Consider the following 18,395-nt stretch of genomic DNA (forward strand, 5'->3'; position numbering starts at 1 on the left):
ATATATATATATATATTGCTCTAAACGTCGGACATCGTCATAGCGGAATATATATATATATATATGTCATGCTATGTCATATTTGATTTATTAAAATGAAATATCTGTTTCTGCCAAAATACCCAACAGCACTATTTTTTTAAAAAAAAAACTCGGACCCCAAAGATATGATCTAGTAGTATATTATTAAGTAATAATTATGAAGTTATAGTTAGTAATGATACAATAATACTACGTGTAATGCTATAATCCCTTCTAGGGTTACCTCTTGAATGATATTTACAAATTTAAACATTTAGAAAGCTGCAGTTTCATCACAGACACTTATAAGAAAGCACATTTATTGGAAAACAATTTCAAATTACCTGGCATACAGTATAGTATATTGCTCTATAATGCAAAGAACAAAAAGAAGAGATAATTTTATATGCCCACAACACACAGCCGTTAGCATTCCTCTTTCCTCATAGCCGGGAGGAGCCTCTCCGTGAGATGAACACCTGAGGTTAAATGAAATGGCAGACTGAAGGTAGGTTTAAACTACTGAACACTAATTTTTTAACTTTAGAAATAGTTTTGTTTGTAAACGTTCATACTGTGAGTTTATTCAGCTATTTCATGACTTGACAGGTTTCAAAAAAAAAGAAAAAAAAAGAAAATAAGCACTAAAGAAAAATTGAAACCACGGAACAAACCTTCAATCGAAGAAACTGAAATAATAATCCGAGTGCTGGCGGCTTTCAAATTATTTTGTTGTGTCCCTTTTTAAAAAAATTACCTCGGGTGTGTTCTGTATGATTTTTATTAAAGCTAATTACAAGTTGAGGCAAATTTAAGACTTAAGGTTAAGCGCCTGAAGTAGAACTTAGTGTAATAGTTGGATCAAAAAAAACAACAAAAACAATATGTTGCTCCCTGATCGTTATTATAAATCCATTTTGTTCTCTTCAGATTGGAGCTTGTAAATCCAGACCTCCTCCTCCTCCTCCTCCTTCTGTACTCCGTTAAGTCCACTGACTGAGTTTTACAAACAAACCAGCAATGCACATGAAGTTAACACTGTTTAAGGAGAACCACCGTTGCCTCCCACGTAGTTAAAGCTGACGCAGACCGTTCCTAAAAGGTTTGGACGAAGTGTCGGTTTCTCTGCTGAGAGTCCCAGGGTCGCGGCAGCGTTTCGGGGGCGGCAGAGGCGACGTCAGCCGGTCACTGCTCCGTGGACTCAGCTCTCCTCTGGATGTGAGACACCTCCAGGATCGGCATGAGGAGCTGGAAAGCATCCTGGATGTAAGACGCACTGTTTGACGCCTGTGTGGGAAGAGGTAAGACGTGCAGTTTGTTAAACATACTTCTGATGTGTGCATACTAACGTCTATAAAATAAATACACTTTGTCCCCAGTAGTTATCTCGGGTCATTACATGATTTTATAGAAACTAAATGGGATTTTGTCAGTGTTTAAACAAGACACTGAGCAAGAAAATATGGTGACTGATTTGAGAAATTGACAAATGAATCAAACAGAACCACAAAAAGCGTGTCCAAGAATGTATCGCTGTGGCGCTGTGATGACTGTGACATCAAATCAACCACATGTATCCAGTAATATGACACGAACCTCTAAAAAGACTCCTGTTATCAGCGGGTTGAGGACATCTCCCTTCTCGTTCGACTGCAAAACAGAACGTCCGGGTTGAGTTACAATCAGCTGACAGGCGAACAGAAAGTAGTAAAAACTAGAAACATGAATTAAAGTTGGATATATAAAGTAGAACAGGAAAATAGCTAAGCAGACAATGTTTTAGAGGTTCCACTCTTTGGACATACTCAAAAAGACACTGGAGTTCAGATGGATTATAAATAAAATAATTAATAAGTGGATTTAAGTTACACCAGCACGACAATAAAAACAGAATAACATTCATTAAATCTGACTCAGTCATCTTTGGGAACCTCAAAGCTAAGTCTGAATAATCACACTTACCCCGACTGCTGTTAAGCAAGAGGTGAACTTCTTGGAGAGTAGAGAGATTTCTTTACACAGGACAACAGTTAGCCTGAGGACAGTTAAAAAATAAATAATCAGACGTTCAGTTCACACACACAGTTCATTGTCAGTGTCAGTGTCAGTGTCAGTGTCTTACTGGGACAGAACGCCGGGCTCCGTGCCGCCGTTGGAGAAGAGGATCATCTCAGCCAGTTTGTGGAACAGCTCGATGGACCGAGCGGTCAGCTCGGCCAGACTCCTGATCGCTGCAGCGTGAACCTCCTGACGAGAACACACACGCACGCAAACAGCCGAATGGATCAGGAAGCGCGTGCAGAGGAAACCGTGTGCGCTGCAACGTACGACTTACTTACAAATCAACTGTTTTCAGTGAAGTCTACTTTTATAGACTTTGTTCTGTGCTCATCACACACTCACTTACCACTTCATTAGTAACTCAATACAGTAACTCAAATAAGCACTCGTTACAACCAAGGAATGCAGAACACCTTGTTGAAAGAACGCCACGAAGAATTAAGGCAGCTCTGAAGCCAAAAGGGTCCTGTTTAAGTGGCTGGTGAGTTCTTTCATAATTACATCTGGTCCAGGTGGGTGCTACACGTCTAAATACCATCCATCCTTTTATGGTAAGTTTATATTTAACTGAGAGAGACACACTTCGCACAACTGCATGAACTCTATTCTGCAAGGAAGTGGTAAATGTCTGGTTTCCTACTTGGTCCAGCGCTGCCACTCATTTTAAACCCCTTCTTCAGTCGACATAAACTGGAGCTTAGCTACTTAGCTTGTGTGTTTGGCCAGAACCATGTGCCACTGTGAGTGTGGATGATAGAGTAACATCTAAAACATTTTTTTTTTGAATGGCATGCCATCTACCATTGATGTATTGGCCACCCCGTCGTATATAATTTAATAGCCACATATAGCAACCACCAAGGACGTAATGGTAAATAATGATGATGGTTAAAATGAACATACCTCTACAGAGCGTGTTTTCTTCGCATCCTCCTCCCTCCCTTCCTCCTCCTCCTCCTGCTCCTCCGGTTTGGACATGTCAGTGATCTGGCTGCAGGCGCTCTTACAGGCCTGTCAGGATGTCAGACATGAGGATTTCAGCAGATTGCTCAGCTGTGTATCACCAGTTCCTCAAAATACAGAGCATGCGAAGACATCCAGGCGGTTGACACGGTGAAAAAAAAGGAACTTCCCAATGTAATGGTTGTAATCTCTGCTATTTTGTTTACTGAATCAAACTCATTCTGACAGAGGTGAATCAACATCTTTACAAAATTGTAAATGGCGATTCAACATAAACTGACCCTGAAGCGTGAGGTACATTACCTTGCTGAGTTTGTCGGCTGTGGCAGAAACACTGAGGCCCTCCATGGCTTCCGTCAACTCCTTCTCAAACTCCGAACCGTCTTCATCTGGAGTCGGATGAAATTGATCGTTTATCTGAGACGACGTTCATGGCATCATGCTGGCATTTGTGAATCGCTCTTTCACTCTGAAGTTACCTTTCTTCTCGTCAACCTCCTCGTCGTCAAACTCCACCAGCGAGAAAGAGTCTTGGATGCGATCCAGCTCCTCTCTGAGCTGAACCAGCTCATCTCCCGACAGAGTGGTCAGAACCGACTTCACCTACGGCGCCACACACACAGGAAAACAAAGCCAGGTGACAGGTCTATACTGACTCGTAAACATGAAAACTGAGTCTCCGACAGTCTATTCAGCCACAGTCGTTGAGATATTTCAGAGAGAAACCTCCTCCGTACCTTAGACTCGCTCTCTCGAGACAGAATCTCCAGAGCTTCGAGGTGAGACAGACCCTGGAACTCATCAAACAGCATCCCGTAGTGGGCCACCACCTTCTTCTCTGAAACTGATGAATTTTGCTCGGCCGTCTGCAGCTCCTCTCGCTCCTTCGCCTCCCGTAAAACCTAAGAGACAGTGGCACAGTTGAGGGTCATTTAAAGCGTCTCGTGTCCTCCCTCCTAAATCCGATCTAATAAGATGAATTCCATTTTATTTTAGCATGTTTCCTCTTTTAACCAGAACACCCACCTGAGACAGAGTGGAGTTCCTGGCCATCAGTCCTTTGGTCTTCTTAAAGCCGGGATCACCTTCCGCTATCACGTCCATCGTCTTCTTCCCGATGAACTCCAGAGCATCCAGGCCGCCCGTTATCACCGTCTTACCCTGCGAAGCGAGGTTTAGTTTCAGCAGAGGAAACGACGCCGTCAGGAACAGCTCAACTCGACTGCCGCAAAACGCGTTTCGTGCTCGTGGACGTACTGTGTTCTGCACGACGCTGGTGAGCGATGACAACATTCCCATCGCGCTTCCCACAGCTGACGAGCCATCTCTCACTTCTTTGTCCGCGTCACTGCCGGCTTCACCCGCGGGGTGGGAATCTAACCAGACGAAGACGCACTCTGTGTTATTTTCTACACTGTAGGTTAATACTGAAGACATCCAATGTATGCAGTAAGGAAAAAAGTGTTAAGCTAAACATAAAATGTAGTTTTATACGCTGGATTCTTGCTGTTATGACAACTTAGACGTTATTCATCCACAAGGGAAATCGCTCAGTCGGTAGCTCAGATGCACATAAAAAACACTCTTGATATAAGTAAGAATCTGCTAAAATAAAAATTAAATATAAGTACGAATCTAATAAAATAAAACAAAATAGTTGAAGTAAAATGTATACAATTATCATACGAAGGAATTAATGTAAAATAAATGTTGATCAAGAAGTAATAGAAAATGCAAATATATCATAATATAAATAAGACTGTTATACAAACATACATAATTTAATTTATATACTGTAAAATGAGTGGGTGGAAGTAAAAAAAAAAAGATTAAATCCCCTCTTCCTTAAATCATTAATTCACGATAGTTATAATTTGCGTCCTGTCTTCTCTATGTAAATATATACATGCACATACATACCTACATATACATACATAAACACATATTCAGTGCCAACAGAGATGAATAATAAGGAAATGATATGAACAAATGTACAGGAACTAGAGACAGAAGTAAATATATATTACATGCATAGGAAGGATGATTGAGGTGCAATAATGTGCATTAACATTGAAGTGAGCCACTTTCACTGTGCTCCACATCACGTCTCACCCTGCTGATTCTGTTCTTCCTCCACCTGCGCTGACAGTTCGGTCGGGCTCGGGATTCCCAGCGAGGTCTCGGCCTTCTCTATAACCTGAGTGAGGCCTTGGCCTGAACAGATGCGACAAAATAAAAACAAAACATCTAGAACAACCACGCTGGTGTTGCATTTTTACTTATGTTACAGATCTCGATACGTATGTAACATTCAAAGACCCGGCGAGGCGGCGGACACCCACCGACGGTCGCCACTGTAGCTGTCGCCGAGGACAAGATGGATTTGCCCCAGCTGCCCCAGTAACCCCACCCACCCTGGGACACGGTGGACTCACTGGCTGGCTGTGGGACAAGAAATGAAGACAGGAGAAAAAAAAAATCAGAGTTGAAGGAAAGTGGATACAAACAAAGAACAGAACAGATAAGACAGCGTGTGGAAAACAGAGTTAGTGGAAAAATCTAGTGATATGAGATAAGGCTCATTCCTGGGGTTATAAGAAGCTGCAACCGATTTTAAAAACAATAAAAGATATGAAATACCGGATAATATTTACTATATGCTATACTTTTTACTATTACTATATTGAATATTTACATCAGCAGCATAATTATGAATCGTGAATTGTTATCAAAGTCAACATTACTGGCACTTCTGCTACATGTACAGAACCTCTCAGACCTCAGTCACTACAAGGAAGAAGTGAAAAAAGACTGAAACGTGACAAATAATGGGGTAAGGCCTAAATAGGACATTCTACGTCTCCTGGCTGGTGAGATTGTATTTGTGGACACACACTCATCAATCATAATTTCACCTATTGTCACATTTAGTGGGATTAAGCGACAGGATTCAAGCAGGATATCTTTGAAACCTTTAGTGTCTGCCAGAAGGAAAACAAACATATACAAATGGTTAGATAAATCAGATGTAATTTCATGAGCAGGGTTGGGTGTTGCTATGGTTTTCCTGAATCGATTCGATCTTAATTCACAATGTCCCCTTGTCACTGATCACTGATTTTAGACATCAGCCTCCAGGTCTGACGGTGCTCTCAGAGTTGGATCTTGTCATGTTTTGGATCTCCTTCACAAGTGGACTAATCTTGTTGCCTGATACTCAAGAAAAGTCATATTCAGAAAAAACGGATCTGAAGATTTTATAAATCGTTATCAAATCTTTTGACATAAGATAGATTTGAATCTAAAAATGGATTTCCTAAAGGCAGCTTGATTCATGACCACTTTTAAATTTGTGGTGCGCTTTTGGGGAATAAGAGTTTTTTTGAACCGTCATACCCAACTGTTAAAGCTATATAAAGGTAGGTTCCTTGGTGACTGCTGTATAAAGATTTGCTTCATGAAATGCTGGAGAAGACGTCATGAAAATCCCAGCCAGATAGTTTCCTAGGATAAAATGTTCTCAAATATTTGTGTATCTAATTTGCGTGCTCTCTAAGATTTGGCAAAACATTCCCACAGAAGTGAAAATCTTTTTTTGCTTCTTTTTTTTTTTTTTTTTTTTTACATTATCTCATTACTACCTTCGCTGGCTGCTCTTCCACTTTTGGCTTCTCTTCAACTTCAGCTTGAGCCGCAGGCTTGGGCTCTGGTCTCCTCCTTGTTTTCCTCGTTGGGGCGACATCAGTCGAGTTGTCGGGCGTGGACGGTGTGGAGATGTCGGGCGACGCAGCAGGAGAAGAAGCACCCTGCGCCTCCGCCGCTGCCTCTGAACCCTCAGCTGCCGTACAAGAAGCTTCGCTGTCTGACATCTTGTCCAGTATCTCAGTACATGCCTGCACAATAAAAGAGGGACAAAAAGAATCACTGTGAGTTAGATAAACTCCGGTGTAAAGTCCATTTAAGAAAATACTTGAGGCAATTAGACACAGCTTTCAATGAGAGTAAAACTGAAGTTCTAAGATTTGTGACAGTGATTCTAAACTGGACAAATAGATCAAGTCCAGTTGTTTCAAGTTGAGGGTCTATCTTTTTTATGTAAGGGTCATACTTGTTTTTATCTAGTCTCATTTTGACCATTGTAACCTCCCCCCATAGAGGCCCACCCGTCACTGGCTCCCTGTATTCTTTAGGCTTGATTTTCAGATTTTATTGTCTGCATACACATCACTGAACGTATCTCTCTCATTTCCTGCAACCACGTGTCCCACTGAGGTCACTCAGGTCCACTGACCACTCGCTTCTGGTTGTACCTGGAATAAAGGTTGAAGCTAAGGGGAGATCAAGCTTTTGGACGTGTTGTCCCGAAACACTGCCTGGTTTTAAATCCCATCTAACAACTCATTTTTAAACTCTGGCATTTAATTCACTTTGAGATTGAGTAATGTGTCTTTTACTATTTTTAATATAGTTTTTTTAAAACCTCTTCTTTGTTTTTGTGTTGACTTGGTGCTCATGTTTATTTATTTATTTTATTTTAATCTTATTTTATTATTTATTCATTTATTTTTTGCATGCTTTGACCTACTCTGTTTGTACAGCAGTTTGGTCAAAGTCTGTAGGCTCCAAAAAGTCAAATCCCAAACACAAAAAACTGTATTTTATCATAAATATGTCATCACTAAATCGTAATATTATTGTTGTTACTGATGTGCTCGAGACTCCGACGACAGTGTTAACATGCAGCTTCACAAAGGGGTTGCTGGTAGATTTGATGAGCTACCAGCCTTCAATAAATATCCATTAAAACATTTAATACTATTGTGAGTTTAATTACTTATTTAACCAGGTAACACAACACACACAAACTTCCGATCTGTGTTGTAAACTCACCTTTCCTCCTGCTCAACTGTCAAAGTCTTGATGCTAGCACTTTAACGTCACAGCCTCAATCTGCCAGCAGTTTCCTGTACAAAATTAACACCAAGAGCGATATTTTCGGTTTGAGCCACAGTATTTTGATGTGAAACACCCGTTACATTTCCAGTAAACGGTGTAAAGGTTCGGGTTTTCTTGCTCTTTTTGTCCACAAGGATTAGCCACGTCACATTTTGTTTTCAAAGCTCAGGTTGGATCCTTCCAGGACGGGTTCCGGTTAATTTCTCTTTAGAATAAAGGCATTGACATATTAAAATAACTGTAAATAAAGAAATTGCGCTTATAAATTGATCGAGGACGGAAACTGAGCATTCTGTAAAGGCTTTGACGCACCACATAATTCTCGAAAAGTTACTTGAATGCTGTTAAAAACAATTATCGTTCTTTGCACTTGGTGCACTCTTTGTCATTTTATTTCGAAGTGTGGAGTACCAACTTCCGCTGTTTCCCTTCTCGTTCAATAGCACTTCCGGAAAGTTCAAAATAAAAGGCATAAGAAATGAAAAGAAAATAGAAATTAAGTTGGATTAAATTAAATTAGATTAATTAAAAACTGGGATAACCAATAAATATTTCAGAACAACAAAGAGATAGATTTCCACATCTTCTCTTTTTAAATATTTGTTCTTAAACAGGTAGTGCTTGAATAGTTCTTCTTCTAAAGCAGCCCTAGGTCCGAAGGCGTTGACAACTTGTTGACAACACCTACTCTTACCTGAACCAGGAAGTGAATGGACCGTACCGCACCTGTTGATTGTGCTAAAACATTTGAGGCTAATAACAAAAGAATCCGTGAAAACTACATTCATTTGCAAGAAAGCGATCGTGTGTACGTCGATTGAGGCTTTGTTGTTTTGGTGCTATCCCCGACAGGTAGGAATTATCTTGTTTACTATTTGACTTAAACATCAATGTTGGAGTTTGAAGTTTGCTTTTCAGTGTTTAATAGACAACCTTACAAACTGTAATTGTTTTATCACCTATGACTTTGCTGTATCATAGTCACAGCTGTGTATCTTACCTAATTAACTATAAGGCTAGACTTCATTTAAGAGGCAACAATGCTTAGCACATTTACGAGACTTAAATTCCAACTACAGTCACTACAGAAAATAATGGCGAATGAAGTGTTAGAAGTTTATGGTAGAGAATGTGATCACGTGAAAGAGAAAAGCAAGAAATTAACACACAAATGAAATTTTGGCATTAAACTGTCAGATTGAACTAGACTTTTAAAAGTCCTTCTCAGAAGATAAATTGAACTAAAAATCGAAGGATCTAATAAACTAGATTGTTCTTAATAGGTAAATACAAAAAAAGTACAGGATTTGTCAGGTTTCACAAAATGACCCATGCATATTTACTCTTCCTGTTTTGCAGGTTTGTCTCGTCTAAATGTGAGCAGAAGCCGTCATCCCATTCAGCATGTCGCCGCCTCACAACCACAACCGGTCGCACCTGCTCATCGCACTCCTGCTGCTGGGTGGCTGGACGGCAGGTGGCACTCACGACGTGTCAGAGGCCTCCATCCTCCAGGCCGGCGTCCCCCCCAGTCAAAACGCTGTGGCGAGGGAGGGCTCCAGCATGCTCATCGAGTGCAACGTGACCGGAAGCCTCGATGGCATCAAGTGGTACAACTCCAAAGGACCTCTGCTGGGTGAGGATGCTGGTAGAAGGAACACCTGGATAAGAAGACAATTTGAATATTTCAGAAACAATTATAAATGTGCAGTAAACAGAATACGCATTATTATTTATTGTTAAATGTTCGAAACTGTGTTGAAAGTGTTAAGTTTTAATAGCTTTTGTACTTTTTCTGCTGGAAAAAAATATCATTACAGCCATTTTTTGCCTGGTCAGACAAGCTTATTATCTTTACATCAAATGCACCAACCAGACCTGTGTTTACTGAGCTTTTGCTGTTAAAAATAGACTGAACTAAACAGTTGTTATACCAGTCTCCACCATCATTGGCCTTTTTCTCAAGAAAACATAATTTCTTGGACGCAGCCTTTAGTCTGTGTTTTGTTTTCACGCAGCCCAAACTTCCACGCGCCAGTAAACTCAATCTAGAAGAAGTTTGAGAGTCAACACAATAATTCTCAATATGACTCAGGTGTTTGTTTGTTCCGATATTATGCATAAAACTGCTTTCATCTCATCAGGTAGTGCTTTGTGTGCTTATCCGCTGAGGAACTCAAATGGCGCTGAGCAAAGTTTAAATTTGATGAGCGCTAACTGGATTTTTTGACCTGTCGAAACATTTTTGACGCTGCACGACAAACGCCTTGATTGAGGAGGCGATAAAGATTTTCTGTCACTTAATGAGAAAGTTTCCAAGCACCTTTTGGCGAGTCTAACGCTCTTCCTGTCTGTTTTGGCCGCAGGTGAGAAGTGGCGGATCGACGAGAACGGCGCCCTGAACATCACGGTGGTCTCCTTTGCAGACCGCGGCCGCTACACGTGCGTCACCTCCAACGGCACCAGAAACTACACCTTCACTCTGCGCGTCGCCTACACAGACAGCGGCCTCGGGGTGTACTTTGTAATCGTGTGCCTGGTGGCCTTCACCATCACCATGATCCTCAACGTCACACGGCTGTGCATGGTCAGCAGCCACCTCAAGGAGACGGAGCGGGCCATCAATGAGTTCTTCCGCACGGAGGGCGCGGAGAAGCTGCAGAAGGCGTTCGAGGTGGCCAAGCGCATCCCCATCGTCACGTCAGCCAAGACGCTGGAGTTTGCCAAAATCACGCAGTTCAAGACCATGGAGTTCGCCCGTCACATGGAGGATCTGGCGCGCAGCGTCCCCCTGCCGCCGCTCATCCTAAACTGCCGGACGTTGGCGGACAAGGCCGCGGAGAACCCTGCGTCCGACCCCGCGCAGCCGGTCAGGGTGGCGGTGCCAAGGAACAGGCAGGCTATAGGGCCGGCCAGCGCGAAAGGAGAAGAGGAGCAAGTGTGTGAGGCCCTGCTTTCAAGTGAAAGGCGAGGGAATGAAGAGCGCCTTGACGTCAAAGTGTCGGTCCACACTGTTTCTGAGGAGGACTTCAGCGAGGATAAGGAGGCCAGGGGATACCTGAGTGTGATCCCACCAGGCTCACGAACAAGTGTGTCCTATGAGAGCAACGTATAAACTGTCCCAGAGTGTATCCAATGGGAAACACAGAGTAAAAGGTGCGTTACTGTAAGTCAGAGACGAAGAAATCATCGTGGTGTTGGGTATCATTTAAAATTCAGACTTTCTGATTCTGCTCGTCTCATTTCATCATGTCCTTATTCTATCCTCTGACAATCCTAAATCTCAAAAACAGCTTTAATTCAATTCTGAAGAATTATGGGCTGCAGTCACAATTGCTAAACCAGTGACCATGGAGGAAGTGAAATGTGTTCAATTTTGCTTTCAGAAAAAAAAAAAGGTTTCTGAACAAATCCTCAGAATTTCATTAGACAGATTTTGGTTAGAGGTTAAATTCGAAACATTTTAAATAAGGACTGATGACAGTTTGTTACATTAAATAAGACCAAACTGAACTGAATGTCACTTTTAAAATATGTAATTTAATCAAGAGGAAGTATCAATCCTCATTATTCACTTGTTCACGTGTGATTTGCTGCTTCTCACTTTCGTACGCTTTGACAGTCGGAGCCAAATGATGCTACAAAATCCTTGTTGTCATCGTGTCAATTGTTTCGCGTCAGCGCTTCCTCCTCAGTCTCTTCAAAGTCGCAGACAAAAGAAGGAGGCGTCGAAGCGCTAAGACTTGATAGTTGTCTCACATGTCTGTTTTATTCTGGTCTTCGTCAGATGCAAGGGCGGTTCATTAATCCGACGCTCTGTTTTGAAGTGAAAAAAAAAAGGCAGTAAAAAATGGCAGATTCATATTTATAGGTGTTTACGTTTCAAAGTGAAAATGTGAAAATCCTTTTCATGCACACAATGCAAAAAGTTTTTATTTGTAGGCAGAAAGGAAACTGCAGAAAAGAAAATGTTTTATTCACAATAAAAATGAAAACCTTGCAAATGTCTGGTTATTTTCTGATCTTGTAACAGTGTTAATGATCCACAGAGTGGAGCTGTTGGGTTACAGACATCTTTTCGATACTTTTGACCAGTGGCGCATCCACTGCCTGCAACACCCCCGGAGGGCAGCTTTGCACTCGAAGAGATGTCGATAAAGATATCGACAAGGAGAAATTCCCTCCTGTGTCACATGTTGAGGCCAAACTTTTAGATTTCGGTGTCTTCCTTGTTTGAAATATTGATTTCAGTTTGGAAAGCTGCTGTTTGATCTGTTACTGGCAATTTAGTCTGTTATGTTTCTATATTTATTGACTTCTCCGTGAGTCACACAGTTCCAATCCCCTGTATGTGCGACACATGTGGCAGAAGTAACAGCAGACCTTGACTTCTTTTAATTGACTTTACTTGTTGCTGACTCTGGCATTTTATATAAACCTCAGACGGGAGACGTAAAGTAGGATAGGGAACTGCTGTCATGCTAATATATACAGAAAACTGTCCACGGGTGGACTAATTTTGCAGGTGATTGGACGCAAGAAAGAAAACAAGAACGTAAAAATTTGTCGAATTAGTCCTAAAATGCAAGTTGACCCTGACCAACACATCTTCAAATCCGTCAGACTGAGACCAGACCATTCAGATTATGTCCAATGATTAGGATGTCCTGAAGAGTAACAAGTGGAACGTATCTCATTAAACTTCTGGCACCTCTGGCGTAGTGGTTTGAGGGGCTGGCTTCAGGACTGGACGGTCATCTAGTCAGTCATTCATTTTCTGTTAATGTTCTTGAGCTCTCGCAGGTCATGGGGGGGTTCCTGGAGCCTAGTACCTAGCCAGAGTACCCAGAGAGAACCCACACAGACACAATGAGAACATGTAAACTCCAACAGAAAGGCCCCGGTTGGCCGATTCAAACCCAGAACCTTCTTGCTGTGAGGCATCAGCGCTAACCACCCCAGCACTGCGCTGGGACTGGGACTGGAGGGTCATCAGTTTGAATGCCGGAACTGATGAGAAGAAATGTGCGAGGGTGAAGCTAATGAGAAGCATTTTCCATTTGGCATCAATTGCTGAAGAGCCCTTGAGCTGCACAGGGACCGCACGTGGCTGCTCGCTAACCTGGTGTTTGTGTGTATGAATGGGATGTATGAATGGATGGGTCAAATCCCTCTGTGCCAACAAAGAATCTTCTTAAAAAGATTTTTTTTTTCCACATTTAAAAATCAGACCAAAAGAAGTCAGTTTAATACACAATTAATGTCCATGGGAAAGCTCAATGTCATTACAGGCTCTGTAGAAGGGAATCTGAGTGAGAGTGTACTGACTTTTTCCAAGAATTATACTAACTTATACCATGGATCTATTGTTCAGATATGTCAAAAAAGTCACTGTACTTATTTTTTCACATGACTGCAACAAAACATAAAGGTGCTTTTTCCCCTGTATATTCTCCTTGCATTTGTCATCTTTGTGGGTAAATTCACTGGAGCTTCATTAAGCTCAACCTGCGCAACGCGTATAGTATTTTCCTGGAGGTTAATCTCCCGGAACAGAGCATGCGAGTCTGCCCTACCTGTGCAATACCCAGTTGGCGAGCATCCCAAACAATAACCTTGGGCCTCCGCGTTGAATAACTCTGGAAATCCATCCGTCTTCCTTTTCCTGTCCTCTCTGGAGGCGAGCTTATCTAAATAGAATTGATTGGCCCGAGCAATCATTCATCATGTTGAAGCAAAAACAGACGTTTAAGGAGAGGGCAAAGGAAGATTTTAAGGATAGGATGTTTCCAGAATGCTCCGGTGTCATTGAGGTAAACCAAATGAATTGATTGGGCTAAGAAGGCTTTGTGTGACAGTGTGTGGTGTGTGTGTGTGTGTGTGGGTGTGACAGACAAAGAAACAGATCCTTTTGCCGGCTGCAGCATGTGCCTCATCATGCATACTTCCCTAAATGAATGGTTCAAGTGGTAAATTTGGCCATCTTGAATTTAAATTGCTCATAAAATTAGGTTCAAAGAATCTCATTGCTAATTTTTTTTAGTACAAATCAGCCAGAAGGAACAAGACAAAGAATTAAACCAAAAAAAAAAAAAACACCACAAGGACAGAGGCAGACAAATTAGACCACAGTGAGAGCAGAGCTCGTCCATTAGACAAGAAGACTCTATGCTGATGATGTGTCGTCCTGTTAGATTACTACTTAGTAATTGAAGGACAAACAAGCCCTCACTATTTTTTTTTCCTATTTTTCCTAAGCTTTACTTTGATCCACTTAAATAGGCTCGTTCTTACAAATCAGCAACCGAACCACTTCACACTGATATACTGATCAGGCATAACATTATGACCACCTGCCGAATATTGTGTAGGTCTCCCTTGTGGTGACTCGTCAGAAAATGGACCTTTTAAGGGTGTGGCCTGGCAACAGAATGTTGTTAGTAGGGGCCTTTAAGGGGAGGGGCCTCTGTAGATCATCTAGTTTGGGATCTAGTGAATTTGCTATGGGGTCGGAGTGCCTGGTCTGGTCTAGGTGGGTGGCACACGTGTAAGTAACATCCACACCAATGAATGTCAGGTCCATAAGTTTCCCAACAGAAATGTCACAAAGTGGTCAATGTTATTTCCTTCTCCTGTGAGTGGTCATAATGTTGTGGCTGATCAGTATATATAAACCTGTACGTGCATACGTGCAGTGAGGATTGACCTCCTCACACTGTTCCAGTCCATGCAGAAAGTGCTTGATGTTATTGGGGTTAAAGTTCATTGAGAGTAAAGTGAACCTAGCAAATGATGTTCTTGTTCTGGCTATAAGAGAAGGTTAGATCATCTTTTATTAATCCCGCAGTTTTAAGGGCTTTTTTTTTTTTTTTTGCCAAAATATATATTTAAAATGTCAAGCAAAGATTTTGGGACCCCCCTGGAGTAGCTCCACGGACCCCCTAGGGGTCGCAGATACCTTGTTGAAGACCTGTGCCTTAGTCTAGACCACATCATAAAAACACAATATACAAATGTATGTGGACAGAAGCAATTATTTTAGTCACATCATACATATTCGTTCATATTTCTTACAGGGATCCTGCCCCATCATCAACATCATGTCCAACTCTTAAGCTTGTGACCCAATGACTACATTTATTTATTATGTTCCTTATTTAGTTTTGCTTTTCCCATAGTGATAAACTCCTAACTACTCTTTAACGGCCTTTAACGAACTGTACCCAACAGTAAATATTAGGTCAAAGCAACCTATTTACAGTGAATGTAGGTTTTATACGCTGATGTCCTTATTTTCAAATAACCTCTAACAAAAACGTGCACACATGGATGGTCCAGGTAAGGTCAAAGCTAGCTAGCTCTCGAGGCCAGCATATGTGCCAACAAAAGGAAGGCGTGCTGCTTGCGACCCGATTCTCCGCAGGGTCTCGCTGCTCCTCGCGGTTCTGCCCTTCAAGGACTAATGGGACATAATGTCTGTAGCACCATTACAGCAGCTCGCTGGGGACTGGGGTGAAGGTGCTGGGGTCTTCTGAAGACTCCTTGCATCCTTTGATAGATACGGTACATACTGCAAAAATAAAAAAAAACAACAACAAAAACATCTGGACGGTATGACGGCAACCAAATCAAGGTCACGCTGAGAGATTGTGACTAGGGAGAAGTCAGTCGGTCCGATTGTGTGTCTGTGAAGCTTTGAGAGTTGTAGGTCAGTCTCCTATTGCGTTGTGGAATAGGAGGCAAAGGCAACATTATGATTGACCAGATGAATTGGCTGTTCTGAATGCTTCTTTCTTTGTCCATTCTCTGTTGAGTCACGACTGTTTTGGATGCACAAGAGAGACAGTTTTTACTTCTGCTGTGCATATGCTCTTAAAAGTCAGCTAATGCGCGGCATACTCTAACCTGCAGATATGTATAGCCTGTATAAAAACAGGCTGCAACTCAGCACCGTCAGTAGCATTTAATAGTACTCCACAGCTTGTTGGAATATGGGTTGTAAGATGTACAACAGATAATGGTCTAATAATCTGCCAGTGTGCAGCATCAAGACACCCTTTCCGAGCCTTTCATACCAATGCCTTATATCCCACCCTATCAGGGTTAGTGTTAGCCTGGTTTTATTACCGATACATAAATTGCTAATCAGTATTCATTCATCGTTGAAAACTATGTTCTTTAATTATGCTGAACTGTGCGAGTGGATGTACAGCTGACTTTCTGATGACTTACTAAAAGACTGATGATTTAATTTCCTCAGCAGACAACAAAGCGTCCGGTTGAAGTTACAATCATGTCGGTATTATTAACCGCTCCTTTATCATCAAAAGTACACACCAAGAAATAACAAAAGTGGAGCAGGAAATTGCCTCCATTCAGCTCTCCAGGTTTGTTCTTTGCACTGAGAGCAATTTGATTCCAAAAAACAGCAAACAGAGCCGGCTGAAGGCTACAATTTCTTGCATTATGTGATTCTTACTCAGACCATAAGTGACTTAAGTGACTTAAATTAAGGCTGTGAGGTGTGAAGAAAATGCCACAGAGTCCCCTTATTTTACACCGTTGTTCTTCAAATCGGCAAAAGGAAATGTAATCACCTCTCTGATTCAGCTTCTTATTTAAAAGTAGCCAGCTGAGTTACTGTAGGTGTCCTGTTGCCCCTTTTACATCCATCCAATCTTTAAACAAACAGGAAATAAACAAATTAACCGTAGCCCTACGAAACACAACATAGACCTACGAAACACAGACAAATGATTTGTCTGGAAAAGAAAATCAGGCCCTGAAAGAAACAATACAGACACTTGGTTGGTAGGAGACTGGATGCAAACAACAATCTGAGAGCTGAAGTTAGAGGTCTGTTGATGTCAGTCCACCACTGCCTGGAATCCCCCTGTGCCTTGTGAAGTGACACACCGCTGTGCCATAGGAAATGAATTGGTCTCTGTGTCATGCTCAGGGCTCCTTGGGTAAAAACTGTTTGCAGCAAGTCATAATTCACAAACACAAGGGACTGCTGGTCAGGAAAGTTGAAATATTGCTTTTCTCTTTTGGAGAGGACACCCTCCAAGTAAAATTAAAAATGCATTTGTTGTAGTGTCATTCAAACATGATTGATTTTTAGTGAAGAGTTTTTACTTTTATTCAGAGATATGTCTTACAGTTTATAAGCCAGCATATAGTTAAAAGATGTTTTGTTTTATTTGTTTTGCTCGCGGTTTAGGTGTTATTTGCAATACAAAAATATATCTGTACACAATAGCCCACACAAAAAGGTAATTCAACAGTGGCTGGAAGACAGAAAATAGTAAACACCAAAACATTTTAGGTAGTTTATATAATGCTGATGTACGTTGAAGTGTTTATTATTCTGAGAAGTTTTGTTTTAGTTAGTTATTTGACAATATAGACCCCGTCACAGTTAGTAAACAATGTGACATTTTTTGAGGGGCGGGGCTTAACTGGATGCAACACGTCTTAAACACAATAGCTTGTAAACAGCGGTTAGCATATTTCAACTGATTGTTAAGGTAAGAATGGATGAGGAAAACGCATACTTTAGAGAATATACTAATACACCCGAGATTGTGATTCTTATTTTCAAATAGTTGATTCTGACTGATTCTGACCCCTACGCTCTCGCTCACTCGCTAACGGTTAGCATTAGCATTAACATGTAACAAGAATCCTCTAAATAAGGATTAACTTAACATAATTTCAGTCACGATTTAGTCTAACCTATAATGTTATCCAGGCTGAATCTGATGATGCATTACATATTAATCTGGCCTGATGAGAAGTGTGCACGTTGTTGATTGTCTCACTACAATCCTTTCTTTCTGATGTCTACAGCTGAAAGTGGCTGGTATGTGCATTTCAAAATAAAACGGGAAACAAACTAACAAATATGTTGTTGCTAAGGAGTCCAAAACAGAGTGACTCCAGACCAGACTTCCAATGTAAAAATGTCCAGGCTGAGGAAAGTCAGGCTGGCTCCCAGGCTACACATTTGTCCAAAACAACATCCCATTAAAGTCTGATGTGTTGTAGCAACTTAGACTTGTTGTATTTCAGTCATGCTTTGGATGACTTTTATTACCTTTGGCATGTTTCTTTTGGCTCCAACAAATTTTAAGACGGTCACTGATGTAGCCTTTCATTTCTTGACCAATTTAGACCTATATATTTTTACCTATCGTTTTGTCTTCATCTCTCCTTCTGAGCAGTTAGACACTGCCAGAATGTGACAACCCAGACTCAGTGTAATTTATCAAGTGTGTCATATGCTGTGACTCCTTTCTGTTTTGTGTCTTCAAAGAGAAACTTCACACCACACTAGATCAGCGAAAAACATTCTGCCCTTCCAGTCATTAAGCTGGAAGTAACGCTCGTCT

General features: G+C 41.4%; 2 protein-coding genes across 2 annotated transcripts; one reads left to right on the plus strand and one right to left on the minus strand.

Annotated features, from left to right (window-relative positions):
* Positions 1-324: 324 nt before the first annotated feature.
* fam114a2 (family with sequence similarity 114 member A2) lies at positions 325-8,195 on the minus strand. Its single transcript, XM_047607934.1, has 14 exons — positions 7,936-8,195; positions 6,687-6,938; positions 5,388-5,487; positions 5,158-5,259; positions 4,303-4,421; positions 4,072-4,206; positions 3,783-3,947; positions 3,525-3,648; positions 3,349-3,434; positions 2,986-3,093; positions 2,144-2,268; positions 1,984-2,056; positions 1,618-1,671; positions 325-1,308 (listed from the first exon to the last, which is right to left on the minus strand). Exons 2-14 carry the CDS (start codon positions 6,912-6,914, stop codon positions 1,207-1,209), a joined length of 1,521 nt encoding a protein of 506 aa, XP_047463890.1. The 5' UTR covers positions 6,915-6,938; positions 7,936-8,195; the 3' UTR covers positions 325-1,206.
* Positions 8,196-8,690: 495 nt separating this feature from the next.
* Positions 8,691-12,005, plus strand: LOC125021173 (microfibrillar-associated protein 3-like). The gene is made up of 3 exons (XM_047607119.1): positions 8,691-8,853; positions 9,361-9,637; positions 10,368-12,005. Exons 2-3 carry the CDS (start codon positions 9,406-9,408, stop codon positions 11,114-11,116), a joined length of 981 nt encoding a protein of 326 aa, XP_047463075.1. The 5' UTR covers positions 8,691-8,853; positions 9,361-9,405; the 3' UTR covers positions 11,117-12,005.
* Positions 12,006-18,395: the final 6,390 nt, after the last annotated feature.

The sequence above is a fragment of the Mugil cephalus genome, chromosome 15 (genome assembly GCF_022458985.1).
Source record: "Mugil cephalus isolate CIBA_MC_2020 chromosome 15, CIBA_Mcephalus_1.1, whole genome shotgun sequence".
NCBI lineage: Eukaryota > Metazoa > Chordata > Actinopteri > Mugiliformes > Mugilidae > Mugil > Mugil cephalus.